The 26,760-nt window shown below is 36.5% G+C and overlaps 1 protein-coding gene across 2 annotated transcripts in view; it reads left to right on the top strand.

Annotated features, from left to right (window-relative positions):
* The window catches only part of Calcrl (calcitonin receptor like receptor), a 94,699-nt gene that overhangs the window by 34,537 nt on the left and 33,402 nt on the right, over positions 1 to 26,760 (top strand). For both annotated transcript variants that reach the window (XM_052182803.1, XM_052182802.1), the window contains 7 exons: positions 10,106 to 10,186; positions 10,347 to 10,478; positions 11,866 to 11,954; positions 14,337 to 14,466; positions 16,318 to 16,428; positions 16,690 to 16,802; positions 18,187 to 18,278. In XM_052182803.1, coding sequence (XP_052038763.1) covers positions 10,445 to 10,478; positions 11,866 to 11,954; positions 14,337 to 14,466; positions 16,318 to 16,428; positions 16,690 to 16,802; positions 18,187 to 18,278 — 569 coding nt within the window. In that variant the 5' untranslated portion in view covers positions 10,106 to 10,186; positions 10,347 to 10,444. The remainder of the gene's footprint in view (positions 1 to 10,105; positions 10,187 to 10,346; positions 10,479 to 11,865; positions 11,955 to 14,336; positions 14,467 to 16,317; positions 16,429 to 16,689; positions 16,803 to 18,186; positions 18,279 to 26,760) is intronic.

Genomic DNA, 26,760 nt, shown 5'->3' with positions numbered 1-26,760 from the left:
GGGAGGGAGGCTATGAGGTTAGGAAACATTTCAATGATGTTAAGGTCTATTAAACCCTGTCAAGCGTGACAGGGCAGTTTTTTTTTTTTTTTCCTTTAACACATCCTGGTCCACTTAGAGCTGAGAGTCAGAAAAAGTGCTTGGCACAACGATTTAGCAGGAAAGAAAGCTATTTTAAAAGTCTTTTGGGAACATGTTTGTGCAACAGGAAAAAACATACAATTGGGTTGATAATAGCAGCTCGTAAAGGTTAGCGCCACCGAAATGGGTTTGCCATCTTCACAGGGAACGTGTTGTTCCGCAGTGGTGGTTCTCACTTAAGCACAGCTTAATTCAGCAAGGAGCCCCTTCCTGCCGACTTCTTTTACACTGGAAAATCTATTTTTAAATCACAACCCAGACAATCCCAGGAGTTAATCATTAAATTAAATAGTTTTTGGGATGTGAGAAATTACAACAGCTCACAGGGTGTCATGAGAGCCTGCCCAGCTGATGCCGAAAGCTTCAATCCAGGTGTCCTCTGGTGAATTCCCTGAGCATCTCAAGTTCTTACAGTGCGCTCTATCTCCAGTCACTCACATTGCCTGGTTCGCTCCTGCATCCTTGCCCTGGTGTTTCTAGGTCTTTATCCCTAGAAAGCTGGACTTTTTACCCTCTGCTCATACATATCCTTGCTGACTTTGAATTCATTACCAGTGCTTCTCAGTCTTCCTAATGCTGCGACACTTTAATACAGCTCCTTCTGTTGTGGTGACCTCCAACCATAGTGCTCACTGGGTATGTCAGAGCCGTCGGCCATTTTTAAAAATTGAGGTATTATTATTATTTAGTAAAATGCTTTGTATTAAAGATAAATATCCCTTATCAAACATGTGATTTGCAAATTTGTCTCTGTGTTGGGTTGCTTTTTCATTTTCTTTTCCTTTGTGTGCGTGAGAGTGTTTGTATGATGTGTTTGCGTGTGTGTGAGTATATGAGTGTGTGTGTGTGTATGAGTGTATGAATGTGTGTGTGAGTGTGAGTGTGCATGTGAGTGTGTGAGTATGTATGAGTGTGTATGTGTGTGTATGAGTATGTATGTGTGTATGAGCATATGAATGTGTGAGTATGTATGTGTGTGAGTGTGTGTGTGTGAGTGTTTATGCATGTGTGTGAGTTTATGAGTATGTATGTATGAGCGTATGAATGTGTGAGTGTGTATGTGAGTGTGTACGAGTGTATGCATGTGTGAGAGTATATGAGTATGTATGTGTGTATGAGCATATGAATGTGTGTATGAGTGTGTGTGAGTGTGTGTGTGTCCTGAATCTAGGACCTTGCTCATTCTGGCTCACTCTTCTATCACTGAGATGCCCTCAGACCCTTGCTTCCACAATGGCACCATTTCTATACAAGCATGTATTTTGATGTAGTCAATCTATTTTTGTCATTGTGACTTGTGCTTTTGATGTCATGTCTACAGAAGTATATCCTAAATCATGATGACAAAATGGCCTTAAATACTTTTTTCGGAGAGTTAACTTTACTAGTTGTGTTGGATATTAACATATCCCACAGACACACTTTAAGTATTGATCACTTGAGAATATATCCTACCCCTTAGCAATCACTTGATAGATCCATAGGATTTAAAAGTGTTAGCTAAGAATCATTACCAGGGTATAGAATATACTACGCAAGAAATAATAATCTTTTATTTTGGTTAAAAAATCCATTTATGTATAGATTATTTGTTGGAAAGAAATGTAGCTACCTCATTTTGTAGGAATTTCGTACTAGTCAACCAGAGAGTGAAAGGTGCGCTTTCTTATTCTAAAATCTGTGAAATTTCTACTACAACAACATTCCTCAAAAATGTCTAAAAAACAAAACAGAACTTAAAATTCAATTTTGTGTTCACATTGATGAGGAATTTTAGAATTGTAACTGACTTTAAATATACCAGATTCAAGGTTTCTGATAATATCATAGACATTACATACATTGCACAGTGCTGAGCTGACTATCTCTACTTGGCCCCATACTTTACATATGGTTGAAGGATGCATAAGACTCTTCTGATACCTCGCCTTGCCTGTTGGTAGCCAGGGGAAAGATGTGCTATCCCGATAATCCTACTAGATTCTGACTGTATAGCTGACCGTATGACCTGTGCCTCACACAGCTTAAATCAGACGTTTTGCTTGCCTGACCAGAGTTCAGTCACATTTTACTTCAATTAATTCTTTCCACATCAGATGTGGAGAGCGGTCCCTCAAGCACAAAGCTACAATTTTTTTAAAAGCTCCCTCCCACCTTTTCCTAATCGGGCTGATATTGGCCCCTTGCCTTTTCAAATAAAAAGAGTGTGGCTAAAATTACCGGAAAATGGCTAATTATGCCCACAATGGAAAGATTATTCCCACGAGTAAATACTCTAGAGTGTGAAATGAAATCCCAAACCCAGTCACAAATGAATCTTTCTAACACCTATTCAGTTATCCTGCCTGGAATGCTCATTAGATAAGCGAGGCAGCCACTGAGGCTCTTTGGCTTGTGTTTGAGCACAGTGTATTAAAGGCTCTTCCAGTGCACCTTAGAGTTGAATTAGGAGGCTCCATAGCCACCTTCTTTTAAAAGTTGGAATGTTTTTTATATTTTTGTGATACTACTATTTGAATATACTCTATACAAAAAACTTGCCTCACTTTTATCTAGCCCAGTGCTCCATTTTAATTGTCAGATTCAAACGTAAGAACCTTAAACTATTAGCGATTGGAGACCCAAGGAGGATATTCCTAAGACATATAAAACAAATAGACAAAACCAGTATAAGGAGATTTGTTTTAAGATTTTAGGGATATATTTCATTTTAAATCCGCTTATTTATTTATACTTTGTCTGTCTGTCTGTCTGTCTGTCTGTCTGAGTTTGTGATTCTCACATGCATACAGGTGCCCAGGGAGGCTAGAGGGCCTTAGATAACCTGGAGCTGGAGTAGCAGGTGTTTGTCAGCTGCCTGATGTGGGTGCTGGAAACCAAACCTAGGAGCTCTGCAAGAACATCAGGTGTTCCTTTTGAAAATAGTATTATGATTTATTTGATCAATACAATACATTTGGATCATATTCAGCTTTCTTCTTCAATCTCCTTTCATATCTACCCCATTGCCCTACCCATTCAATTTCTTTCTCCGTTTCTCTCCCTGGCTCCATAACTTCTTCCCTCCCTTCCTCTTTCTCTCTCACCTTCCCTGCCTCCTTACTGAGTCCAATTGATGTTTCTCAAACACTCTTGAGTATGGGGTCAACCCTCAGAATGAGGCCAACCTAACAGGGTCACACCTTTAAAGAAAGCCTTTCTTCTCCCAGAAGCTGTCATTTGCCAAGAGCTACTGAGATAGTGGTGAAATGTCTTGGCCAATTCTTCCCCATCCCATTCTGGGATTCTGTTAGCTTGAGCGGGTGTGGGTCTTCTCACTCTGAGATCACATGGCGAACCGCCCTGTTTGCTGGTACTCGTTCATCTCTTCTGGCCCTTACAGTTTTCCTGCCTGCTTTTTCTTGATGGCCCCTCAGGCTTAACAGTAGGGTTGTGATATAAATACTCCATTCAAGGTTGAGTATTCCAGTCCCTCATTCTCTGCTTGCTGACTAATTGTGGGTCTGTATAATAATTGCCATTCATTGCAAAAAGAGTTCTGATGAGAACTGAGAGGTACACTAATATATGGTTATAAAGATAAGAACTTGGAGGGGAGTGCAGTTTATTACTATCTCCATTTAGCAGAATAATAGTATCATTTCCTAGACAGTCACGAAATTCTGGCCCAGTTTGGTAGCATGAGTTTGCTACTACTGTACCAGTGGGCATGCTTTCCCAGGACTGTCATTCTCGTAGCTCACAGGACTCACAGCTGGTAAGGTTGATAATTTTGTATCTCTTATGCTGGTGTGATTCCCAGAGCTAAGAGAGCTAGACAGTTGGTGTGAAGCTTCCATGTCAGTAGCAGATTGATTTCTCTGTGTTCTGTCACTCAGGCATGCGTTGCCTTCATCAGTAGGTCTTACCATCATATCCGGAGGGTAATCAAGAACAATGGCAATAGGCTGTTAAAGTCTTTGGTGTGATCCTTTGAGATCCATCCCACTAACTTTTCTATTGGATTTGTCTTGGGCCAGGTTCAGCTATAGCATTAAAATCTTAGTCTATCATATCTCTATCAATGACTATGTTATGTGAAACAACTTGGTAAATTGTAATAATAATTTTACTGTAAAGATTTAAATTTTGTCAAAAAATATTTTTTAAGACTGTAAGAAAGGAATTCTAACCTGTAGGAAGGATGGAAGAGAAAGTTTATCTCTTATGTTGGCAGAGGATAGATGGCTTATCTGCTGTACCTCAAGAAGGGAATGCATGTGCTAGCTAAGGCATAATGGACCTTTGCTAAACCTCAGTTTAGGATATTAGAGCATCTAGATAGGTGTGGGAAATGAAGCTTCTGTTGGACAGCTCTGTAGTGACTGGATAAATAAACAAAGAAAAAGAATATGGCTATGGGCCCAAAATAACTCAGGATATTTAAAAAGCAGAGGAATAGAAGTTGGAGGCTATTTTTTCTTAGAGTGAACACACTCTTTCAATATTAGGATTAGGTAACTCAACTAAAAACTAACTTATTATAACAAAAAAACAAATGTAAAGTATATATATATGTACACACATATATGTGAATAATAAAAAGTAATATATATGAAAAATATATGTGGAAAAATAAGCTTTCAGGTAGCATGCAAACATTTGCATTTTAGTGTTCTGACAAATCATATTGATTAACATATATATATACATATATATGCATATATATATATGGGTTACACAGTGTTAAGACAATATCTGTATCTGTATCTGTATCTATATCATCTATACATATTGTAGAACAAAACAAAGTTATCCTGCAATAAGCCAAGAGCAGGGTCCTCTTCAAAATTCATAGCGTTTATAGAGATGGAAAAGGTTATTTCATAAATGAACACATGGCAGGTTTGAAAATTAAAATCAAAAGGGTACATTATATAATGTAGTGACTGGCTAGTCAGCTGTGTTTCAAGTAACTTCTGTTTTTTTTTTTTTTTTAATTTCTTTTATTTAGCACTGAGAGTCAAACCTAGTATCTTGCACAAGCTCGGCAAGTTCTCTATTGCTTACCTAATCTCTTCAACCCTAGACATCTGGGTTTTAAAACATATTTGCATTTGAAGGCACTTTTTGTTTCTCAAAGTTCTTTCTGTGATGAAACAAATTTACTTGAAACTTTGCTGGTTGGCGAGGCAAGCGGGGAGAGCATTTAGGAACTGGAATGAATTTGTTCTACTTGTGCTTAAGGAAGACTACTTTGAAAGAGAACCAATTTTTTCCAGCCTTTTTAACTCTGAGAAGGTAAAAGCAATCACTCATGAACAATCCTTGAGACTGAAAGCTAGACTGGGAAACCGTGAGTGAGTCCCCCCAGTGCCACTGTGGTCACAGACTCAGCTGAGAGTAAATGGTTGCTTCTTCAAACCTGACAAATGCCTTTCAAACAAACCACAGGGCACTTGGGGTCTCTACTAGCAGACTTCGCTGCTTATGTTGAACTCCCTTCACTGACTTGCTCTCTCCCCAAATTTGAAAGAAAACTACTTACTGTGTTTCACAACGACTCATTCAGTTGTCAGTAAATTAAGATCTGAAAGATCACTTGCTTAAAAGTGCTAGTTGATTAATATGGAATGCATTTTAATAAAAATGTGCGTTTAAATGGGTTAGAGGTAAACAAACACTTGCAGGATGAGTCAGTCAGAAGTGTGCAAAGAATCAATGTAAAAAAAAAAAAGAGGGAAACAAGTAATGTACTGCCCCTGTGAATCATATTAAAAACTGCATCTGCCAATATGAGACACAATTTGGGTTGATTTTCAGTTCCATTTGCCATGTTGCTATCTAGTTACCTGCCCATGGTCCATTTATGACTATCCTAAAAGATCTAGGGCAAAAGGAGTGATTCCTCCATTATCCCAGTCATTGCTCCTGACCACTGTCAGGGAAACTCAGATGAGAGCTTGTACAAGTGGTGACAACTGTGAGTTCAATCACCCCATAGACTGGATGCTGTTGAGTCTCCTGAGGAGGACAAGTGTAAGCTAAGTGATGGATGATTATCAGACAAACTTGTTAATGTAATCTGGACAAAGACAGGGGCCATCTGTCTGCTCCACAGAGTGGGGCACTCATTCTGAAATGAAAAGCACAACCTTATCCCTAGGAGCATGGTTTCCAGATCACCAAGTGGAGGCTGTAATGTGGAGCTGTTTGCATCGAGACTTTCTTTGGTTATTGCGGCCAAGATGACTTGGCAACTACTAAGATAAATCTCACTAAGATGCATTCTTAGACCTCTGAGTTTGAAATCTAGTAGATGGCAACAAAAATAAGAGCAGTGTTGGGTAGAATGTTGTGTTTGGGGAATCTCCAAACGTGATTTAGAGGCACTTTGCCTTGAAGGGTTTAGCCCCAGGACATAATGAAGGAAATTTGATCTCACCGTGTGTGGAAATCATCAAAGCACTGTTTTGTTAAACAGGTCTGTTTTCCAAACAATGATATTTATTTATGTTCTGATTCATATATATTTTTGCATACAGACAGACGACTATGAACTGGTCATCTTTTAAGCATAGCTCCTAATGTTTTAAATTTGCTTAATCTAGAGCAGTTCAAACTTAGTAGACTATCTCTTTGACCTTCTGGCATTTGCAGTTTGAAGACTAAATAGCTTTCATGATCTTATTTTATAAGAAAGTAGAGATGCTTATATAAGTATTTTGGTGTCAGAATTTCATTGTCAACATAAATCAGTGGTTCTCAACCTTCCTAATGTTGCAGCCCTTTAATACAGTTCCTCAGGTTTGGGCGACCCCCAACCTTTACTATGAAACTACTTCATTGCTACTTTGTAATTGCAATTGTGGTACTGTTGTGAATCATAATGTAAATACCTGATATGCAGGATATCTGATAGGGCCACATATCAGATATATACAGGTTGAGAACCATTGGTAGAACCTTACAACCAAAAGCCTTTTAAAATAAGGAATATTTTAAAAAAATATTGCTATTTAGGGTAAAAATTCTTGAGAGTAACTTTGGTTTTCTAAAATATTTTATCGGTCCATTCATTCATTTATTTATGGATTCAGTAAATATTTGTGAGCTTCCAGTCAGGAAAATGGACAAGATGACTCAGATGTGTGTTCTGTCTTTGAAGAACCATATCAACAAAAGAAAGGGGAATAGAAAGCTTGCAGTAAGAATACACTACAGCAAGAGATTGTTGAAAAAAAGATTAACTTTTATCTCAGAGGATTTTTTGCAAGTCTAGTATTTTAAATTTATATAAATAAAATAATTCAGTTATATTATTCAACGTTCCAATTATCCTAAATGAAAAGTAGTATGATGTTTGAAAAGAAATGAGTTTGTGGTTTCAAAGAAATTTGCTATTATTTGGACTCTATACTAAAAGACAAGCTAGAGATATCAGAGAATGAATAGAAAAAATTAAGAGCTAATATTTTTATGAAGAGTAGCCAATCATAAAAAATATCTTATTAGAGGCAAAACCTTAAACCAACTAATCATGAATTTAGCTTTGTAACCTTTTATTTAGTGTTTTATATTCATTTATTGATTTGTATGTGTTTATGTGGTGGGGAAAGGCACTCAGAGGGCATACATATGGAGATTGGAGAACTATTAACAGTGGTTTATTCTTCCATTTTTTCCTGTGGGTCATCAGGCCATCTGTCTTGGTGGGAAGCACCTTTACCTTCTCAGCCATATTTCTGGCTTTATTTTATTTATTTTATTTAAGAAAAAGATTCTTTAATACTTAGTTACTTCAGATACTATGTAACTACCAAAAATAGAGGTTTGCAAATACAGTTTTTACTTATAATTTATATACTTATAATTTTACTTACAATTTAAATATTAAGCAGAAAAATGAATTCTCTTTCCATGGTTTGAATGATAAAAGCATGCAAAATTAATCATTTTAATAATGTGACATGGGTTGAACCAATGAGGTAAAAGTAAGATGTATCCACCCAAGTATAGAGATACAGTGTCTATAAAGTTAGGTTCATATTAAGCTAACATATAAATATTGACATCTTGCTTTTATGTCAGGTAATAACAGCAATACAGTAAGGCTGGAAGCAGGTCGTAGGTCAAACTGCCAGGGCTCCAATGAATCATTAACTCACTAACAATTCCAGGAAACCTGGAGTGCAGTGCTCCATACTGTTCCCAGCTCCAGATGAAACACGTTACTTTGTGATGGATCTGACTCTGCTATAATTTGCCTTCCTTAATCAACATCCCAATAACTTATCATTGCCATGTTAAGAAGAGCTTTGAAAAACCTACACAGACCTTTACCTTCCTTTAATATAACACATGTATCTCTCTCACCCCAGGAAACTGCTTTCTTCTGTTTTTTACATTTTATTTTAATTTTTTTATTGATTCTGAATTATATTTGAAGTTTCACTGACAAGAAATATAGTTGAAGTTTCACTGAAACTCGCACCCCCATTGCCTTGAAGCAGAATGACTGAAAGCACTTATAAAACCTCACAAAGATATAAAGAAATACAGATAAATCTACTCAAGTTATAAATACCTATGGAAAATATATTAACAAACCAATAAAAACATATAAATTCATATTCAAGACAAATTTTTTGATTTTTTTTGAGACAGGGTCTCAATGTACAGCCCCGTTTGGTTTCAAACTCTCTGTTATCAGGTTGGCCTTGAGCCTGTCAGAGAAATCTGCCTGCCTCTGCTTCCAGAATCCTGAGATTAAAGGCAAGCATCACTAGGCCTGGAAATATTTTCCTTGAAAATATAACTACCTTGAAAATTACTTACTCATAGGAAATATGGAAATTCCAGATCATATGTGGTTTTCTATGTTCTATAATTTATAATGAAAAGTTTCATACAGTGACTGACATATTCAAACATTATAAACAAAAAATGGTACATTTACACAATGGAATATTACTCAGCTATTAAAAAACATTGACATCATGAAATTTGCAGGCAAATGGATGGAACTAGAAAAGATCATCCTGAGTGTGGAACTCAGACCCAGAAAGACAAACATGATATATACTCATTTAAAATTGGATATTAGCCATAAAGTACAGGATAGCCATGCTACGATCCACAGACCTAAAGAAGCTAAGTGGCAGGTAGGGCCAAGGGAGGATGCTTGATTCTCATTAAGAAGGGAAAATAAAATAGATTTGATATGCCAAGGTGGTTTGATATCCTTGGGAGGTCTCCTCTCCTCTGTGGAGAAAGGGAGCGGGGTACAGAAGGATGGGGGTGAGCGGGAGGGACTGGGAGGGGAGGGGGAACTGAAGTTCTGATCAGAATATAAAGTTAATAAATTAATTAATGGGAAAATAAATAAAAGAAAAACACACATCTGTTTGATGAATAAGTAACATATTGACTGAAGAAAATAATCTCATCAATAACCAGATGTTTTAGTCCAATGCTAAGTCATAATTTGCTACTCATGTTTCTTCTTCCTTGAGTAGTTCTGACTTCTGGACAGATTAGCTCAGTTATGTCATAGTCAAGTACTAATTGATTCAAACAGATGGTTCCATTATTATGAAAATCAACAATACTTGATGAAATATGTTTTTATACAAAAAGAAATAAAATAACTGCTACTTGGCATACTGAGACTACTAATTGAACAGGACTACAAAAACTACATATATTTAAGTGTTATGTATACAAATATCAGTATTTTAAAAACTGAAATACAGAGATAAATAAAATAAGCATGTGTATCCTTCCTGGTTTTGGAGGGAGAGTCTAAAAGTCAGGCTAAAGATTATGTTTCTCAGTATCATTTCTGTAGTTCATTAAAAATTAGAATAGCTCAAGAATGTCTAATTTTAGTAGAGGTATTGCTTAGAAAACTTCAATTTCCTATGGAAATAATTTTGTCTTGTTAACATCATATTAAATTATTTTAAATCGATTCATATTTTAGGTCATGACACTTGTAATTAAGACATTCTTGAAGACAATATTCATGAGAAAATGTGATTTGAGTCTGGAGACAATTGTGCGTGTAAGTATTTGGAAATTAGATTTTCCAGGGGTGAAACGTAATCAACAACTAAAATAACAATTTGTTAATTACTAAACTGCAGAAAATTTGCTTCATATTTCTCAATCTAGCACACTATTTTTTAAGATGTGAGATTAATAGAGTCCTTCCTGATTTTCAGGTATACTTTTCTTAAGATCATAAAAAACAAATCCAGGGTCGCAGGTTTCTGACTGATAGAAGAGAAACAATATTGATAGAAGAGAAATCAGATTGCTTATGACTGACAAGAACAGCTGCAGCAGCTACCTAGGTGAGTCACTGCGGGTAGCCTGTGGGGCACATTCAAGCTTACGGGCAATGGCATGCTCTCAATGCGTCCATAAAAAAGCAGAAGGCCTGGGATCACGTGGAAAGGGGCTTTCTAATTCTCGTCTGAAAATTGCTATGCTTTGTTTTCTAACAGAATTCAATCCAAATTCATTGTTCAGCGGTAAATATCTACTGAGGATTTTTTTTGTTGTTGTTTCCTTGAAAAAGTCATCGCTACATGTAAATGTCTATTATGTTCAGTGGCTATATCATGACCACCATGTATAAGACTAGTGTGTTACGGTATATTAGGAAATAAGATTTAGGGTCATCGGGCCCACAGAGTCCGTTTCTTAGTATTCGGCTGGCAGATGGTGTTTGAGAGGCCATTTTTACCAGCTTAGAATGTGACCTAATATTAGATTAATCTATGCATATTAGTCTTCATCCCCAGAGCCTTACTTCAACAAGGTAGAAGACTATGAGAATCTTTTTATTTCCTGATTATTTCTGTGTTAATTACTTTTCTTATTATTTTAACAAAATACCTATCAGGAAACATGTAAAGAGATTTATCTCTGCCTACAGTTTAAAGGTTTAGCTGTGTTGTCAAAGAACACAACCACAGTGCAGATTTGGACTGCATGGTCACTCTGGGTCCACAAGCAGGCTGCAAGGGCTGCTCCATTCAGCTACTTTATCTTGTTTTTATTGAGTTCATGATCCCAGGTCACAGAATGCTACTGTCCACAGTTATGTAGGTCTTCCCATATCAACTAACCCAATGAGATGATCCCTTAGAGCCATGCCCAGAGTCTCATGTAATATGCATACTTCCTCACAGATGTGTCTCCTAGGTGATTCAAAAATCTGTTCACTGGTAATCAGTATTAACACAAATTTAATCACAATTTTCTACAGTGAGGAACTGAAAGGACATTATTATGCTGTTTGAATGTTAATTCTTAAACGATTGGCCTAAGAATAATTTCCTTAAATTGAAGTCAGAAAGTTATGGATAAGTACTTGTAAGAAATAAACATAAATTATATATATATATATAATAAAATGTGAAAGATAGTCATGTAAAGCTGTTTATGTTTATAGTTAAATAATTGTATTCCAACATTGGTAAAGGCAAAGAAAGCGAATTGCTTTCTAATTACACAAAAATGCATGTGTCAAATGTTTTATTTGAAAGTCAAATTAAACTAGATTATATTTCACTAAACTCTGTTATACTTTAAGCCAGAATGTTGAAAATATTTGTAATACATTTGACTATTTAACAAATTTTTAGAATTAGTGCAGAATTATAACAGATATTTTCTTTTGAAGCATATGTTAGTTTGATGAGTATTGAACTTTCTTTCTTTCATTTTTATTAGATCTTGAACGTACAGCACATTTCATTTGGACACTAATGATGGATAAAAAGCATATACTATGTTTTCTGTTTCTCTTGCCTCTTAATATGGTAAGATTCACCCTACATATTTATTTCATTAATTATGACTATGTTTTACTTATAACATGCACACAATTTGTAAAAGTTAAAAAATACAAGTTAAAGTAGTTATTAGACAAGTAAGTTGATTTCATTTTTATATTCAATTCACATGCCAATAATCCACTTTCTTTAGGTATTTTTAAATCTAATTTCTTTAGGTATTTTTTTATACTTTGAATTTTTATAACTAATATGGTTTGTTGAGTCCTTGGAAGGAGGTTGGGACACTAGTGGATTCAAACATACAAAACTCAAAAGTGGTAAAATTGGAAAAATGCTGGAAAATACTTTATAGTAGTACTAATATACACAGCACACGAAATATGTTTACAGAGACATATAGATTCAGAATTACATTTTATATTAGATGTTTTCTTTATTTACATTTCAAATGTTATCCCCTTTCCTCATTTCCTTTCCAAAAACTCCCTATCCCATCTCCCTTCCCCATGTTCACTAACCCACCAACTCCTGCTTTCCTGTCTTGGCATTCCCCTACACTGGGGCATTGAGCCTTCACAGGACCAATGGTCTCTCCTCTCATTGATATGTCCAACAAGGCTATCCTCTGCTACCCATGCAGCTGGAGCCATGGGCCCCTCCATCTGTACTCTTTGGTTGGTGATTTATTCCCCGGGAGCTCTGGGGGTCTGGTTGGTTCATATTGTTGTTCCTCCTATGGGGCTGCACACCCCTTCAGCTCCTTGGGTCCTTTCTCTAGCTCTCCCATTGGGGACCCTGTGCTCAGTCCAGGCTGAGAGCATCCCCCTCTGTATTTGTCAGGCACTGGCAGTCTCAGGGGAATATTCTAGGCTTTAAAATTTTTCTTTTGGTCTACCAATTGATTGGCATTTATTGATTGAAAATAATTAGGCGATACGTACTACATTTTATATTGGTTTACTCATTCATTAATAACACTCATTCAAATAGATCTTGATGTTAAATTTGGGGCAGATATGTCTCCATACGTGTGTGCACATCCATGTGCATCTCTGCATACGTGTTTCAGAGATGTGAAGCCAGATTAACAAAGCCCAAAGAGCTACATGCCTTATGGTTCCCTTCTTATTTGTAGTTCTGTTTCTCATCATCTTTTCTCTGCATTGAATTAAAGCAATCCACATTGTCTCCTTTTTATACATACAAGAAACCCAGAGACATAAGCTCATCTAATTCTGTGCACCAGCAACGAATTTTCCTGTGGTGTTTCCAAGCAAAACCCTCAAAAAGATTCAAAGGAATTAAAAAAGTACTGAAAACTTAAATGAGCAAAAAAAAAAAAAAAGCAATATTATGTTTCTGGGAGTATACACACTGGAAAACACACCTTCAAATCTTGAGGCTGTCCAACGTCTGCACATATAAGATGTTATCTTGGGTAACTGACTAGACTTCAAAAGGCAGAACTGTTTCTTTAGCTAACAGCCCTGTTAAATGTGCCAGCAAGGTACATGGGTCACCACGCATTCTCTGCAGGCAATACTGTAGCATTTTACCAATTAGCATAGTGTAATATAAGTAACTATGACCCCCTTCCCTTGAATTCATTCATGGACAGTGTGTAAATATATTTGGAATTATTATTACTTTGCTTAATTTCTAACAAAACTTTCTCAGGAAAAATGGTTTTATGTTTGTGTGTGTGTTTGTTCTAATATTGTCCTGGGATAGGCACAATGCTTTCTTAGCTTACATGAGGTGCTAGGTTCAACCCACAACATTAAAGAATAAAGTGAAATGACTTAAAAATAGTTTTAATGATCTAGAATTTCATTTATTACTTCACAGGGTGACTGCTTTCTAAATATCTCAGGAAATTCAAGCCAACCAGAAAAGAACTCAATATAAATGCTAATCAGGCAATGTGATGCCACCCAGTGAGGAAATTATTATTGTGATATTACAAATGTACAAAGTTTGATTATTTTTCATGTGACTACCACTCCCTGGTATCTGGATGCCATTTTCTACTGTTTCATGATATAAGAGTCTTGGAAATGGTGGTGCATAGCTTATCGACATTGAAAGAAGAGGCAAACCACCAAGGGACTCGAGATATAACTGTTTGCATTTTCGAGCAAATGTTTACGTTGTGTTGTCAGCCAAGTACCACAGGTTTTGGGAGCCAACGAAGCCTGTCAGTGCTGTCATTGGCAGCTCCCTGAAGGCTGTTTGAAACTGGACATGCTAAGAGGTTAGACTACAGAAATTGACAAACGCTACACATTGAGGGGTTTCCTCATGAGAGTCATTTTGTATCCAAGCACCACTGCTCTTGCTGTGTTCTGCCAGGCTTCTAACAAAGATTTCCATCATTCTAAAGTCGTTGTTGCTTTACTCCCATAGGCTCTTGTCACAGCAGAGTTGGAAGAAGGCGTGAACCAAACAGACTTGGGAGTCACTAGAAACAAGATCATGACGGCTCAATATGAGTGTTACCAAAAGATTATGCAGGATCCTATTCAACAAACAGAAGGTAGCTGCAACTTACACTAGATGAACTGAACATATCATTAAAAGAAAGGGTTCTTTATACCTACTGATGAAAATTAATTAGTTGATTATTTTCTGGTTTATGTACAAATTTTATTATGTATTTGTGAAGTGTGTTTTATGACACGATCCTTTTAGTAAAATTTAACAAAATACTTCATTCACTGACTTTTTCAGAATGATACTTTAGAAGATGTAAAAATATTCAAAATACTAACAGATATTAAAACAAGATAAGTCAATAAGTATTGACCATCAGTTCAAGTAATTTATAACTTTATCTTAAAAATAGAATGCTTAATAGAACTTGCATGTGACTTCATACCAATTCTATGTTAACTGGCACCATTTTATTTCATATTATTGTTTTAAAACTATTGAACTAACCACTTGCAAATGATCTAGATAAAGGTTTAAGTACTAAAAATAAGGTTGAGGAATAGGAAAATATTTTCATAATAAAATAATTCTGTGGTAAAGTAGTTCAGGACCACTGCTTATTTTATCTCAGAACTTCACAATGCATTTTACAATTTGTAAAAAATACTTTAAAATAGACCAAATACCTTTTTTTTTTTTAAAAAAAAGTCGTGTTTCTGAAATCCATCTGAACAAAGATATCTATCTCACTCTGATACCACAGAACACAAATAAAAAAAAATAGACATCGTGATGCCTTGCACTACCCATGTTGAGGTGCACTACACACAGACTTTTATAATGGCAACTTGCACATATATAATATGACTTCTGAAGCAATACGAGTGTTCTTCACAAATTTTATTTTACCAGCCATATATGGTGGGAAACATTTTAACTTTGTTTAAGATGACAGGAAAGAAAGCTGTGGTTGTCTTAATTGCCTTTTAAAGGCTTGTAATTATTTAGAGTTTTCAGATACCAGAATTATTATGGCTCCATTGGCGATAAAATGATCACAAGATTGTTGTACAGGTACATGATAATTAACAAATATTCTTGCAGCAGTCAATGTTCTACCTAATTATGGAGTTTTGATCTAAAAATATCTATTTTTAGAACATTGATGAGTTAATTTTGTTATTTATGTATTATAATATACAATACATATATACTTAATTATATTACAAAAGCTTCTTTATCCTCACATTAATGAAAATATAAAATGATTACGGTTAAAATGTTAAAATAGTAATGCTAACTAGAAGGTATTTGCTTCAGAAATGCTCAAATACTTTCCTTAAGAATACAGTTTCTGGCCTGTGGTGGTGGTGAACAACTGTAGTCCCAACACTTGGGAAGCAAATGGAACTTGATCTCTGTGAGTTTAGGGCTAGCTTGCTCTGTAGAGCGAATTCTAAGCCAGAGCTATACAAAGAAACCCTGTCTTGAAAAAGCAAGACAAAACCAAACAGACAGCCAGACAAACAAACAAACAAACAAATAAACAAAAAACCAAAAGAAAGAGAGAAAGAAAGAAAGAAAAAAAGAATACAGTTTCTAAAATAAAATATGCTCCATAAAAATTAAGTACAGGGACACTAACTAACCACTCCCTCATGGTTAAATACAATCATCAGAGAGAGCCTGATTTATTGAACAATTGCTTTGAAGAAAGTAATCTGAATCTAATATTTATGTAGAGTCATTTCTAGGTTTGGTTTGAATATAATTAATAATGATTCTTAGTAACTGTGTAGTGATTTCTTAGTGAGCAAAGTTGAGCAACCGGGGCTTTCATGCATCAGCATTTCCAGGAGACTTCTTTACACCAAGGCACTGCGAAGCCTTCCTTAAGAGCTTACTCATGGGTAGCCACAGACTTGCTGACCCTCCCTGTTGTTTCCTCTCTAAGGCCTTTACTGCAATAGGACCTGGGACGGATGGCTGTGCTGGAATGATGTGGCAGCAGGGACGGAATCAATGCAGTACTGCCCTGATTACTTCCAGGATTTTGACCCTTCCGGTAGATACTGAAATTTAATTACAGTTCTTACTGAAATCTGTAGAGTGAACATTGTTATTTAATATTTATAAATGTTATTAAATATTAAATACATGTTATTAAATGCATTTGGAACTTATTGCAAAAGTAGTCTTGAAAGATTTTCAGTGTATAACTTAGTTTTAACTTTCTACTTCTGAATTCATTTAACCAAAGGGAAAAAATACAACAGAAACTATGAGTTTATTAAACTCTTTAAATTTTTCCTTTTTCTTATTAAAGAGAAGGTTACAAAGATCTGTGACCAAGATGGACATTGGTTTCGACATCCAGATAGTAATAGAACATGGACCAACTACACCCTGTGTAATAACAGCACTCATGAGAAAGTGAAGGTATGTAACAATCGTGAATTGAAATTTGGCTTACATTTTAAAATCAGAGCAATGCAGTACCGAGGAAAAGAAATCAGTGTTCCATTCCACAGTAAAACCATTTCCTAATATCATTTGAGAAGAACAATGCAAAAAAACATCTGTGGAAAAGCCGTTATTAATACTGTCATTACACTAGGGAAGTAACCCTGTTAGGTAACTGTGTATTTACAAGTCAATGCCTCAGAATCGGGGTTTCAGATATTCCAAAGAAAATATAACTTAAAAGTGTAATATAAGGGAAAACTTTCATTTCTAGTGAAACTCTAGAATTATCTCAAAAATTGTTCTTAGGCAAATAGGATATGCTCAGTGGGATTTAAACCTCTACCTACTCCTCAGAAGAAGGCACCTATCCTAACTGGCTGTGCAGGAGGACACTCTCACTCTTGTTCCTGTTTTGAAACTTAAAATTAAAGCCACAGTTAAGGACAATGATCACAGAGTAAAGCTTGATTGAGGTATTTTTATGTATTTTCAGTTGCATGTGTATATGATTAAAAGTGTGAACACTGATATATGCTTCCTGTTTGGCACTTTATCTGTCCCATGGCCATAGATAAGAAAACTCTCTTATGATAAACAAGATAAGTGTACTTCCAGTGGCCAGGATATTGCAATCACTCAAACTACAAGCTATCAGTGTGTTACATATCATGTGTGCTCTGCCAATTTAGAGGTGTTAAGTTACCAACCCAAACCCAAACCCAACCAACCAACCAACAAACCAACCAACCAACCACCAACCACCAACCATCCAACTAACCAAGCAAGCAAGCGAGCAAGCAATCAACCAACCAACCAAATAAACAAAACCTTTACAAATGATATGTTAAAAGAAAATAGAAAAAGAAAGAAAGCAAAAACAAAGAGAATGTTAAAATACATTTATATAGATCAAAGGATCTTTTAAGTTTCCATACTAAGATCTGTCTCTGAGCCTCAGATTTGTGAAAAGAAATAGAAAACCTCAATAGGTTAAGAAAGCCTTATCAGGTATTTAATTTTGAGTAAACCAAACCATTGAATATTATTTGATTTTAAATATATAATGCTGTACAGTATAAACTAGATCAATAAATACATCACCTTAAAGATTCACTGTGACATCTGATTCCTTAAATAAAAGAATACATGGCTTTCAAGTTTTTAATAACATTTGGTAAATTTTGATACTTTTCATTTACATATTTTCAAATATTTATTGGTTTTCAAGCAAGTGATTACAAATCTATCTACATGTGCTTATAAAAGTAGAATTTATTCATTTGAATTTTATCTAATATATATGTAGAGTTTTAGATACAGGGTTCATTTCATTTTTTTTCTTATCACACAATTATAGACAGCACTGAATCTGTTCTACCTAACTATAATTGGACATGGATTATCTATTGCATCTCTGATCATCTCTCTCATCATATTTTTTTACTTCAAGTAAGTACATTTAAATCTTTTTAATTGGACAACTGTGGTGAATTCAGATTATGTGCATATTGAGCTCATGTGTACAAAATATAAGTAACAATATTAAGTTTAATATTTAAAGTAAATGAGTTTTATTATTTTATTTTATTTTTATGAAATAGGCAGAATATGAATGGGTTATCTTAATTGTAATTCTATAAAATTATTAGGCATATAAAATTAAAGTATGTGCTTTGATCATGTCGATTTAGAGGGCATTGTTTTCTTGGTATCCTCCATCTCCTCTGACTCTTTCTTTTAGTTTCCTCTTACCTAGAGTTTTCTGAGCCCTGAAGGGAGGGATTTGGTAGAGACATCCCATTTATGGCTTAGTGTTCAAAGTTCTCATTCTTTACACAAAGTCTGGTTATGGGTCTTATATTTGTTCCCATCTGCTACAGGAAGCAGCTTCTCTGATAATGGCCGAACAGGCAATGCTCTATGTGTACTACAGAAAGTCATTAGGAGTCATATTATTGCTACTTTTTTTTTAAAAGAACAGTTTAAGAACATTTGGTTTTGCCTTTGGTCCCTGAGCTATCTACTCTCAGGTTCTTGGCCACCTGTGCAATGTCAGGTATAGGCTCCATCTTATGGAGTGGGCCTTAGGTGAAATCAGATATTGGTTGGTTACGCCCAGTCTTCACGCCACTATTACACAGCATACTGTGCAGGCAGGGATATCATTGTAGATCAAGTGACTGGTTTGGTGTTTAATTTTCTCTTTTGGTAACATGCTCAATGCTTTCCTGTGCCAAAGATGCTAGAATATAGGGATGAAGATTCCATGTAGGCACTATATTGACTTGTCTATGTTGAATGAGTTGTGCAGATGTATCCAGCAATGGGGCCTTCCTGTCAGTTTGTAGAGAACAATCTGTAGTCTTGGCAACAGGCTGAATTGTTTGGGGTTCCCATGAGACCCCTTTGGCCAACAACTCAATTAGATGTAATCAATCCCAGCACTGGAAGCTTCATTTGGAGACAAGAGATGGCTAGGTGGGGCTGTCTCCTCTATTCTTTGGGAATTTGATTTAGATCACCGTGATATATGTATGTTTTAGGAATTTTTACTGTATCAGGTTTCCTTAATTGTCTTTCCCCATATTTACTTTATCTTCTCCTTTCCCTTCCCATCCACACTTGATCCTCCCATTCCAGCATCCCCATTTGTCCATAACTCTCTATTTTATTTCCCTTTCCTAGTGAGATTTGTCCCCACCCCATGTCCCTTACTCTGTAGCTCATCTCTGTGGTTCTATGGACTGTTGCTTGGTTATCATTGACTTAAACAGCTAATATCCATATATAAGTGAATGCATATCAGTCTTTCTCAGTCTGGGTTATCTCACTCAGGATGATGTTTTTCTAGTTTCATACATTTACCTGCAAATTTCATGATTTCATTTAAATTTTTTTTAATTTGTTGTGTAGATGTATCACATTTTCTTTATTCATTCTCCAGTTGAGAGACACCTAGGTTGTTTCCAATTTCTGACTCTTATCAATTCAGCAGCAATGAACATGACTGAGCACTAAATGTCTCTGGGGTAGGATGAAATATCCTTTGAGCATATGTCCAAAAGTGATATGGCTAGATCTTGATATAGATTGAGAATCATCTTCCTGAGGAAGTGCCACACTGATTTCCATAATAGCTGAACTTCTGGTGTGTGTGTGTGTGTGTGCTGGGTACTATCAGCAATTCTAGTATGCAGAGGGGACAGAAGAAACATTAGATCTCCTGGAACTGGAGTTACAGACAGTTGCATGCCTTTAAGTGGGTCTGGGAATTTAACCTGAATTCTTTACAAGAGTAGCCAGTTCTCTTAGCCACTGGTGCGTCTCTCTCTAGCCCCAGTTTTTGCAATGTATTTTTAGTTTTATTATGCAAACATTTCATATTTTTCAAAGTCTTGCAATTTCTTGGTCAAAGATATGTGCTTTTGTGTTTGTTCAACTATATCAATTCAAAAGTCTCCCAAATGCAATATTCTCAGAAAGAATTCATAACGGCTAGCTCTTCCAAACCTAAAATAGGTTTCTTTTTTTTTTTTTTTTCTTTTTTGGAGACAGGGTTTCTCTGTGTAGCCCTGGCTGTCCTGGAACTCACTCTGTAGACCAGGCTGGCCTCAAACTCAGAAATCCGCCTGCCTCTGCCTCCCAAGTGCTAGGACTAAAGGCGTGCACCACCACCGCCCGGCCCTAAGATAGGTTTCTTACAAACTAATCCATCTTCAGTGATGATGTCACCAGAAGCTCAGTTGCATTTGTCAGAAATTTAGCAATAATTTGAGAGTCCATTCTCCCTTTCATTTCTCCTTATAGTACTTTTAATATTCTTACCAAATTCAGTTTTAATCATCTCTGACAACATTACTGCTAAGTCTGTTCTATGTAACTTTAAAATTGTTATTATTTATTAATAGGGACTCACTGTGTAGTCAGTTGTTGGCCTGAAACTGTATGTAGACTTGGCTAGTTTCAGACTCATCAAGATCTGTCTACCTCTGCCTTCCAAATGCTGGGATTGAAGGTGTGTTTCACCACACCCAGCTGCTACTCTAATGGTTTTTAAAAATCAGTTTTCTTTATTCAACTGTAGACAATCTTTAAAAAACTGCATCAAAAGCAGAGCTTATTAGTAATTCTCTGTTTCAAAACATCAGAGTGCTTTTTTTCCTGTACATTACATAACATGAGTTAGTGAATCTTGCCTATTATTTTCTCTGCCTCCCTAGCCTGGTTAAATGCTTCATATCTGGGAATTATACTTGATCATTTTCTCAGCAGACTCTTCCTGAATTCCTTACTGAAGCTGTAATTAATTACAGTGGACATGGTGTAAAAATTTAAAAGGATTCGAGAGATAATAATCTCTTTAAATTAAAAAACATTCCAGCTGAGTCTCTTCAGATTAAACTGTCTCTATTTTTTAATGTAATAAGCCAAAACATCCAAGGGCATTAAGTTTCTGAAGGCGATAAAGTTAATAGCAATTACATTGCATTCCAAAATAAGTAGTAAGAAAGAAAACAATGGTCTCCTGGAATTCTAGACCATATACTCTCATGCAATTTTGATTTAGCAAAGTTGTCAGTAAAGTACCCAACAAGTGAAAAGCAAAATTAATACTACTTCCTCATGTAAAAAAAAATCCAAGAGTTAATAAAATAAATGCTCACTGGGCTTATGAGGCAAGTGGGGCCGCCAAGGCAAACAATACTGAAGCCAAACTGGGCCAGGAAAAGTACACTATCAGTCTAAATCTCTAATCACACGGCTCATTCATTCAGTTCTCAATGGAGAAACACTGTCATAATAAATAGCTTATCAAGGAGTTTGGGAAATTAAGGGAAACAATAGCTATGTTGATCAAATCATAACAGTACAAAGAATGTTGTCATAAAGGATTAGGAGCATAACGTCTTAAGTACAAATAATTATAATTAGGAATAGAGTGTGTACGGTAACAAAGAGAAATAGGTGGTTTTATTTAAAATCCTCTTAACAGCTCAACAAAATGTAGTGAACACCTAGTTATCAATAGACCTAACTGTCACTCAAACAAATCATATGCTGACCCATCAAGAATGTTCACATGGCAGATCAGAGAAATGACTCAGTCAGTAAAGTGCTCTTTACATAAGTATGGGGACTTGAGTTTGGACCTTCAACATCCATGTAAAGAGGTGAGAGCAGGAAATCGATGCCTCTAATCCCAGTGCTGGGGAGATAAAGAACTCTATGGTCCTGCTGGCCAGCCAATCTAGCCAAAATGGCAAGCTCCAGGTTCAAAAACACATACTTTTTAAAAAGTAAATTAGAGAATGGTTGACGAACATGTCTAGCATCAACTGGTGGCTTCCACATGCATAAACACATGTACTTGCACTTGTTCCCACACATGCACAACATGCTGAGCACATTCACACACAAAAGAATACCATAGTCAGCTGCTCTTATTTTGGGGCCATAGGTGGAACTGAGGACTCACAGAGTTCTTTCAAAGCCCAAGAATCTATGAATGCAGAAGGAATTTTGTAATGGGAATTAGAGTGAGTTATGTTTAAGCTAAAATACATAACAGAAGCTGGTACTTGTGGAAATATTTTCATGCAAAAGAAATTTATTAGGCAACTATCAATGATACAAATTTGAAAGAATTTCTCGCTTAGTGTTTTGATGTCTTATATCTGCTTTATTATAAAAGCAAATACCATTCAACCAACATTTAAAGATTAAGACTTAAAATCTCCAAACTATCTATGGACATCACTTTTTGAAGCTGAACTCTTATATTTATTTAAAATATATTAGTTTCAAAGATACACTAGGCAGAAACCTCATTCCTAAAAAGGCCAGGAATTTCATATTGTCCCTAATTCTGTTCTCATGCTTTGTAAATAAGTAGCTCATTATGTTAACCCATAAAAGATTATGATTATATATAGTATTATAAATATAACCCCTTGAGTCTAAATAATTAGGAATAGAGCTTCTATAATAAGAGAAGAGAAAAATTCAGGTACTGGTAATGTACACTTTTAATCTCAGCACTTGAAAGTCAGAGGTAGGCTGATCTTTGAGTTCAAGAAGAAATTATGTGGCAAATTAAAAAGTTTTTAGAAAAAAGAACAATTGAAAAAATTAAAGATCAGTATATAATAAATACAAGTAATTGATATTTGCTGAAAATTTTGCTCTTAAAAATAACGATATATCTGGTGTGGGCTGGGGAAGACACCCAGAAGCCCGCCAGCCACGTGACCCGCCTGCAGTAGGAGCCACTGCAATAAGCAAGTAGGTGTTGGACAGATGGGAGGGAAAGAGAGGCAGTCAGGTTTCAGCACTGTGCAGAGAGGTGGAACTGGAGACTCGAGGGAAGAGAGGAACGGCCAGATGGGAGTATCTGCCCTGACACTTGACACCATGCTGAAGTTATGGCTTGTGCTGACACTGACGGCCTGGGTCTGTGACCATGCAGCAGCAAGGGTCTGTGTTAATTTCCATGGCTTATATTACAACTAAAGACCATGTGGACATCTTTGTCTGGGCTACTATTTGGACCATGCTGATGTCCAAGGACTGTGGAGGACCCTAGCCTCTCACTGGCTAAGGCATTCTGGAGGGCTGGCTCAATCTCTTGCCTACTGCAGCACTTGAGAGAGGGCCCTGAACCTTGCATAGGCCGGCCGCACAGTAAAGCTGAACCTGGTGATGGGATTGGGGGTGGTGGTGACCCAGCCTGAAGGGCATGAGCACAAGAGAGCTGGCCCTGTCAGTCCCCTGCTGTGAGGTGGCATGGGTTACAGAGAGATATCCTACCCTTCCCCCTCACCTTGACTCTTGTCACCTGTGGCAGGCAGGAGAGTTGGTCCAAGGTCATGTGTGTGGTAGATCTGTCCCCACCCCCTCACTGGCTGTAGCACTCAGAAGAGCAGGCCCTGCACCTTGCCTGGGAAGCACAATAGAGCTGATGGCAAAGGCTCAGGCAAGATGGCCTGAGGGTGTGAGAGTTAGGGAGCTGGCTCAGCCCATCTCTGACTGCAGCATTGGTTGAGCTAGCCAGGGCAGTGCTGGAGACCTCCCCTGGTTGTGTGACTTGGGAGAGCTGGTAAGTTGAACAACTCAGCTACTATCCAGGCCCAAATCCAGGGCTTTGAGCTGGACCATCCCTACATCTACCTCAGGTATGAACTGCTGGAGTGCATGAAAGGGCCAATCCTGCAGATCCAAAGCTGCAGGATTCCCACAGAGGGCTCAACAGAATATCTGAGAGGAGTCCCAGTGCAGATCAAGTACTGATAGTGTGTAGCAGAAGCCAGAGGTCTCGAACCAGACCAGTGACTCATTGCAATGAACCTTTGCAAATAAAGATGTGTGGACAAAGGGTATACTGTGTGACACTCTGTGACATATTTCAGCTTCCACTTCGAGATTGTTTTTATGTTTTTTTTCTTTTGGGTACTATAGTTGCAAGGTTGTAAGATGGATACAAAGGAATGGGGAAATGAGTGGGATTGGGGTACAGAATGTGAAACTCACAAAGACTCAATAAAAATTAAAAAATTATATAATGCACACAATTAAAACCTTGTTAAATTAAATAAATCATCTAACAACTTAAGATATTTGGTTCTTGGCCTTCACAAAAATATTAAAAGACAGCAAATAATTACTTTGTTTATACCTAATCTTTATACTAAAATTATAATGATTTGTTTATTTACTGGACATTATTGAAAATTATCAAGCATCTTTTAATTGTGAGTTAATATAAAGGGCACACATTTGAATCTGGACATAATTTTAACAAATGGAGCAAGACTGTTTAAAAGCATGGACTATATTAATAAGTGTTGATAGAAAGATTAAAATATAACCCATGCTGTTGCTAAAGTGAGTCATTATGTTTTAAGTAGATTGTCATGTAACTAAACTTTTCCTGGGGAGACCCTACATATGCATCTATTCACCCCAGATAGGGAGCTCATGACAGCGTATGGATGCCACCAAAGTCCAACTTGGTGAACCAATGAGTTTTATTGGAGTTACAGGAATATGGCTGAGGAGTTAGTGACAGGAGCAGAAATGACTGACAGACAGCTGCATCACAAGGACCACATCTACACATGTGACAGCCCACAAAACTGGGGCCTAAAGCACATTGTGCAGCCTGCTGGCTGCTCAGCAGGTTGGAGAGTTTCCCTTCCTGGTGACTCATTTGGTCAAAATCTCTTCCATGTAGTTGGGCTCACTTCTGATTTTTCCAGGCAGTTGCTCTGGTCTCAGAGTCATCTTTGCAGCTTTCCTTCTTTGAAGGTCTTTGAAGTTTGGCTTCAACTACTCTGAGAGGAACTCTTAACTTTTGTTGCTTCTGCTGTCATGGAGGGCTTAGTGATTATGGTGAGTTTCAGGAACTTCCTGAGACCTTTTGAGTTGTTTACCTTTCTGCTTGAGGAGTTTCCCTGCAAAGTGGAATGTTTCAGTCTTGTAGTAAACTGTTATACATCATAGTCTCACACAGTACCTGGCATTTATGAACTGTTTGGAAACTGTTCACTTGGCATTATCCACATATTATAATCAAGCAATTTTTAAAAATATTAGTGCAGTGTTATAAAGACCTGTAAGAACATAAAGGAAGAAAGACCAATCTAACTCATGAGTCAAAGGTTTGTGATACAATATTGCCACTGAAAAGTATGGTTCTAAAATTGGCTATTTTACTGTATCAAATGGAAAATTACACTCTTATTTGACATTAAAAATCCTTTTATGTTGTTTAAATATGTATTAGATGATATATAAATATTGTACTGTGCTATAAATAAAAAGAAAAGTACGTTTCTTTGATGAACAAAATTTCAAAAGGTAGAAATTGTGAACTAAAAGCCATAAGATACTGTCTAGGCTAATTCTTACCTTTACTTACTTCCCAGTAAAGAGCTAACTTTCCAAGGTCCTTTTCAATCTATGATCTTTCTGTTTGACTTAGCTATTTCCTTTGACTTGAACATTCTTGAATTATAGTTTGAACAGAAAGAAACAAAACGAAACAAAACAAAAATAATTTCCCCTTGTTATTAAAGATTTATTTATTTATTATATGTAAGTACACTGTAGCTATCTTCAGACACCCCAGAGGAGGGCATCTGATCTCATTACAGATGGTTGTTAGCCACCATGTGGTTGCTGGGATTTGAACTTAGGACCTTCGGAAGAGCAGTCAGTGCTCTTAACCGCTAAGCCATCTCTCCAGCCCCTTCCCTTGTTATTAAATAGGCCTTATGTAAAATATGACAAATGCTCAAGTAAGGAGAACAGAAACCACTTTTTTTTGGTTCTTCACACATCCATAAGTATCTTGCACAAAACTGGCACTCAATAAACATTTGACAGGTGAAGACATAAAAGCTTTGTAGTTTTCATCCAGGACTGACTTGTCCATATCTTATCTTTAACTTCTGACAAATTCCTTGAGGTTTTCTAGTCATTATTTTCTCCATCAACAAAGAAAGCAATTAGATCAGGACTCTGAATTCTGACCTGTAGAAGAATCCAAGGAAAATAAGATGGCAGACTGTAGATAAATAACACACACACACAAAAGTTCTGGGCACCTCAGAAATTCCTAGATTTAAATGCTGCATGAAGCATACTCATCGACTGTCGAGGATGATAAAAATTACTAGCTTCATGCCAGATAACCTGGAAGCAATTTCTGGAGGAGATGATGTTTCAGATAAAATCACTGTGTGTGAGAAAAATTCACCACCAACATATTCCTTCTGCCTCTTAACCCTGGTTTCTTGTACTGCAGCCTTCTTCGGTTAGTCTTTGGTAGAGGAAACTCTCTTCCCTATTTTGGTAATCAAGGGTCACTGACCCACCCTCATAAAATCCCAGAACTATACACGATGTTGATTTAGGGTACTGTTTGTTATTT

Source organism: Apodemus sylvaticus, chromosome 5 (assembly GCF_947179515.1).
Source record: "Apodemus sylvaticus chromosome 5, mApoSyl1.1, whole genome shotgun sequence".
Classification (NCBI taxonomy): domain Eukaryota; kingdom Metazoa; phylum Chordata; class Mammalia; order Rodentia; family Muridae; genus Apodemus; species Apodemus sylvaticus.
The sequence above is the reverse complement of the archived record's forward strand: the minus strand, read 5'-3'. Positions and strand labels throughout refer to the sequence as shown.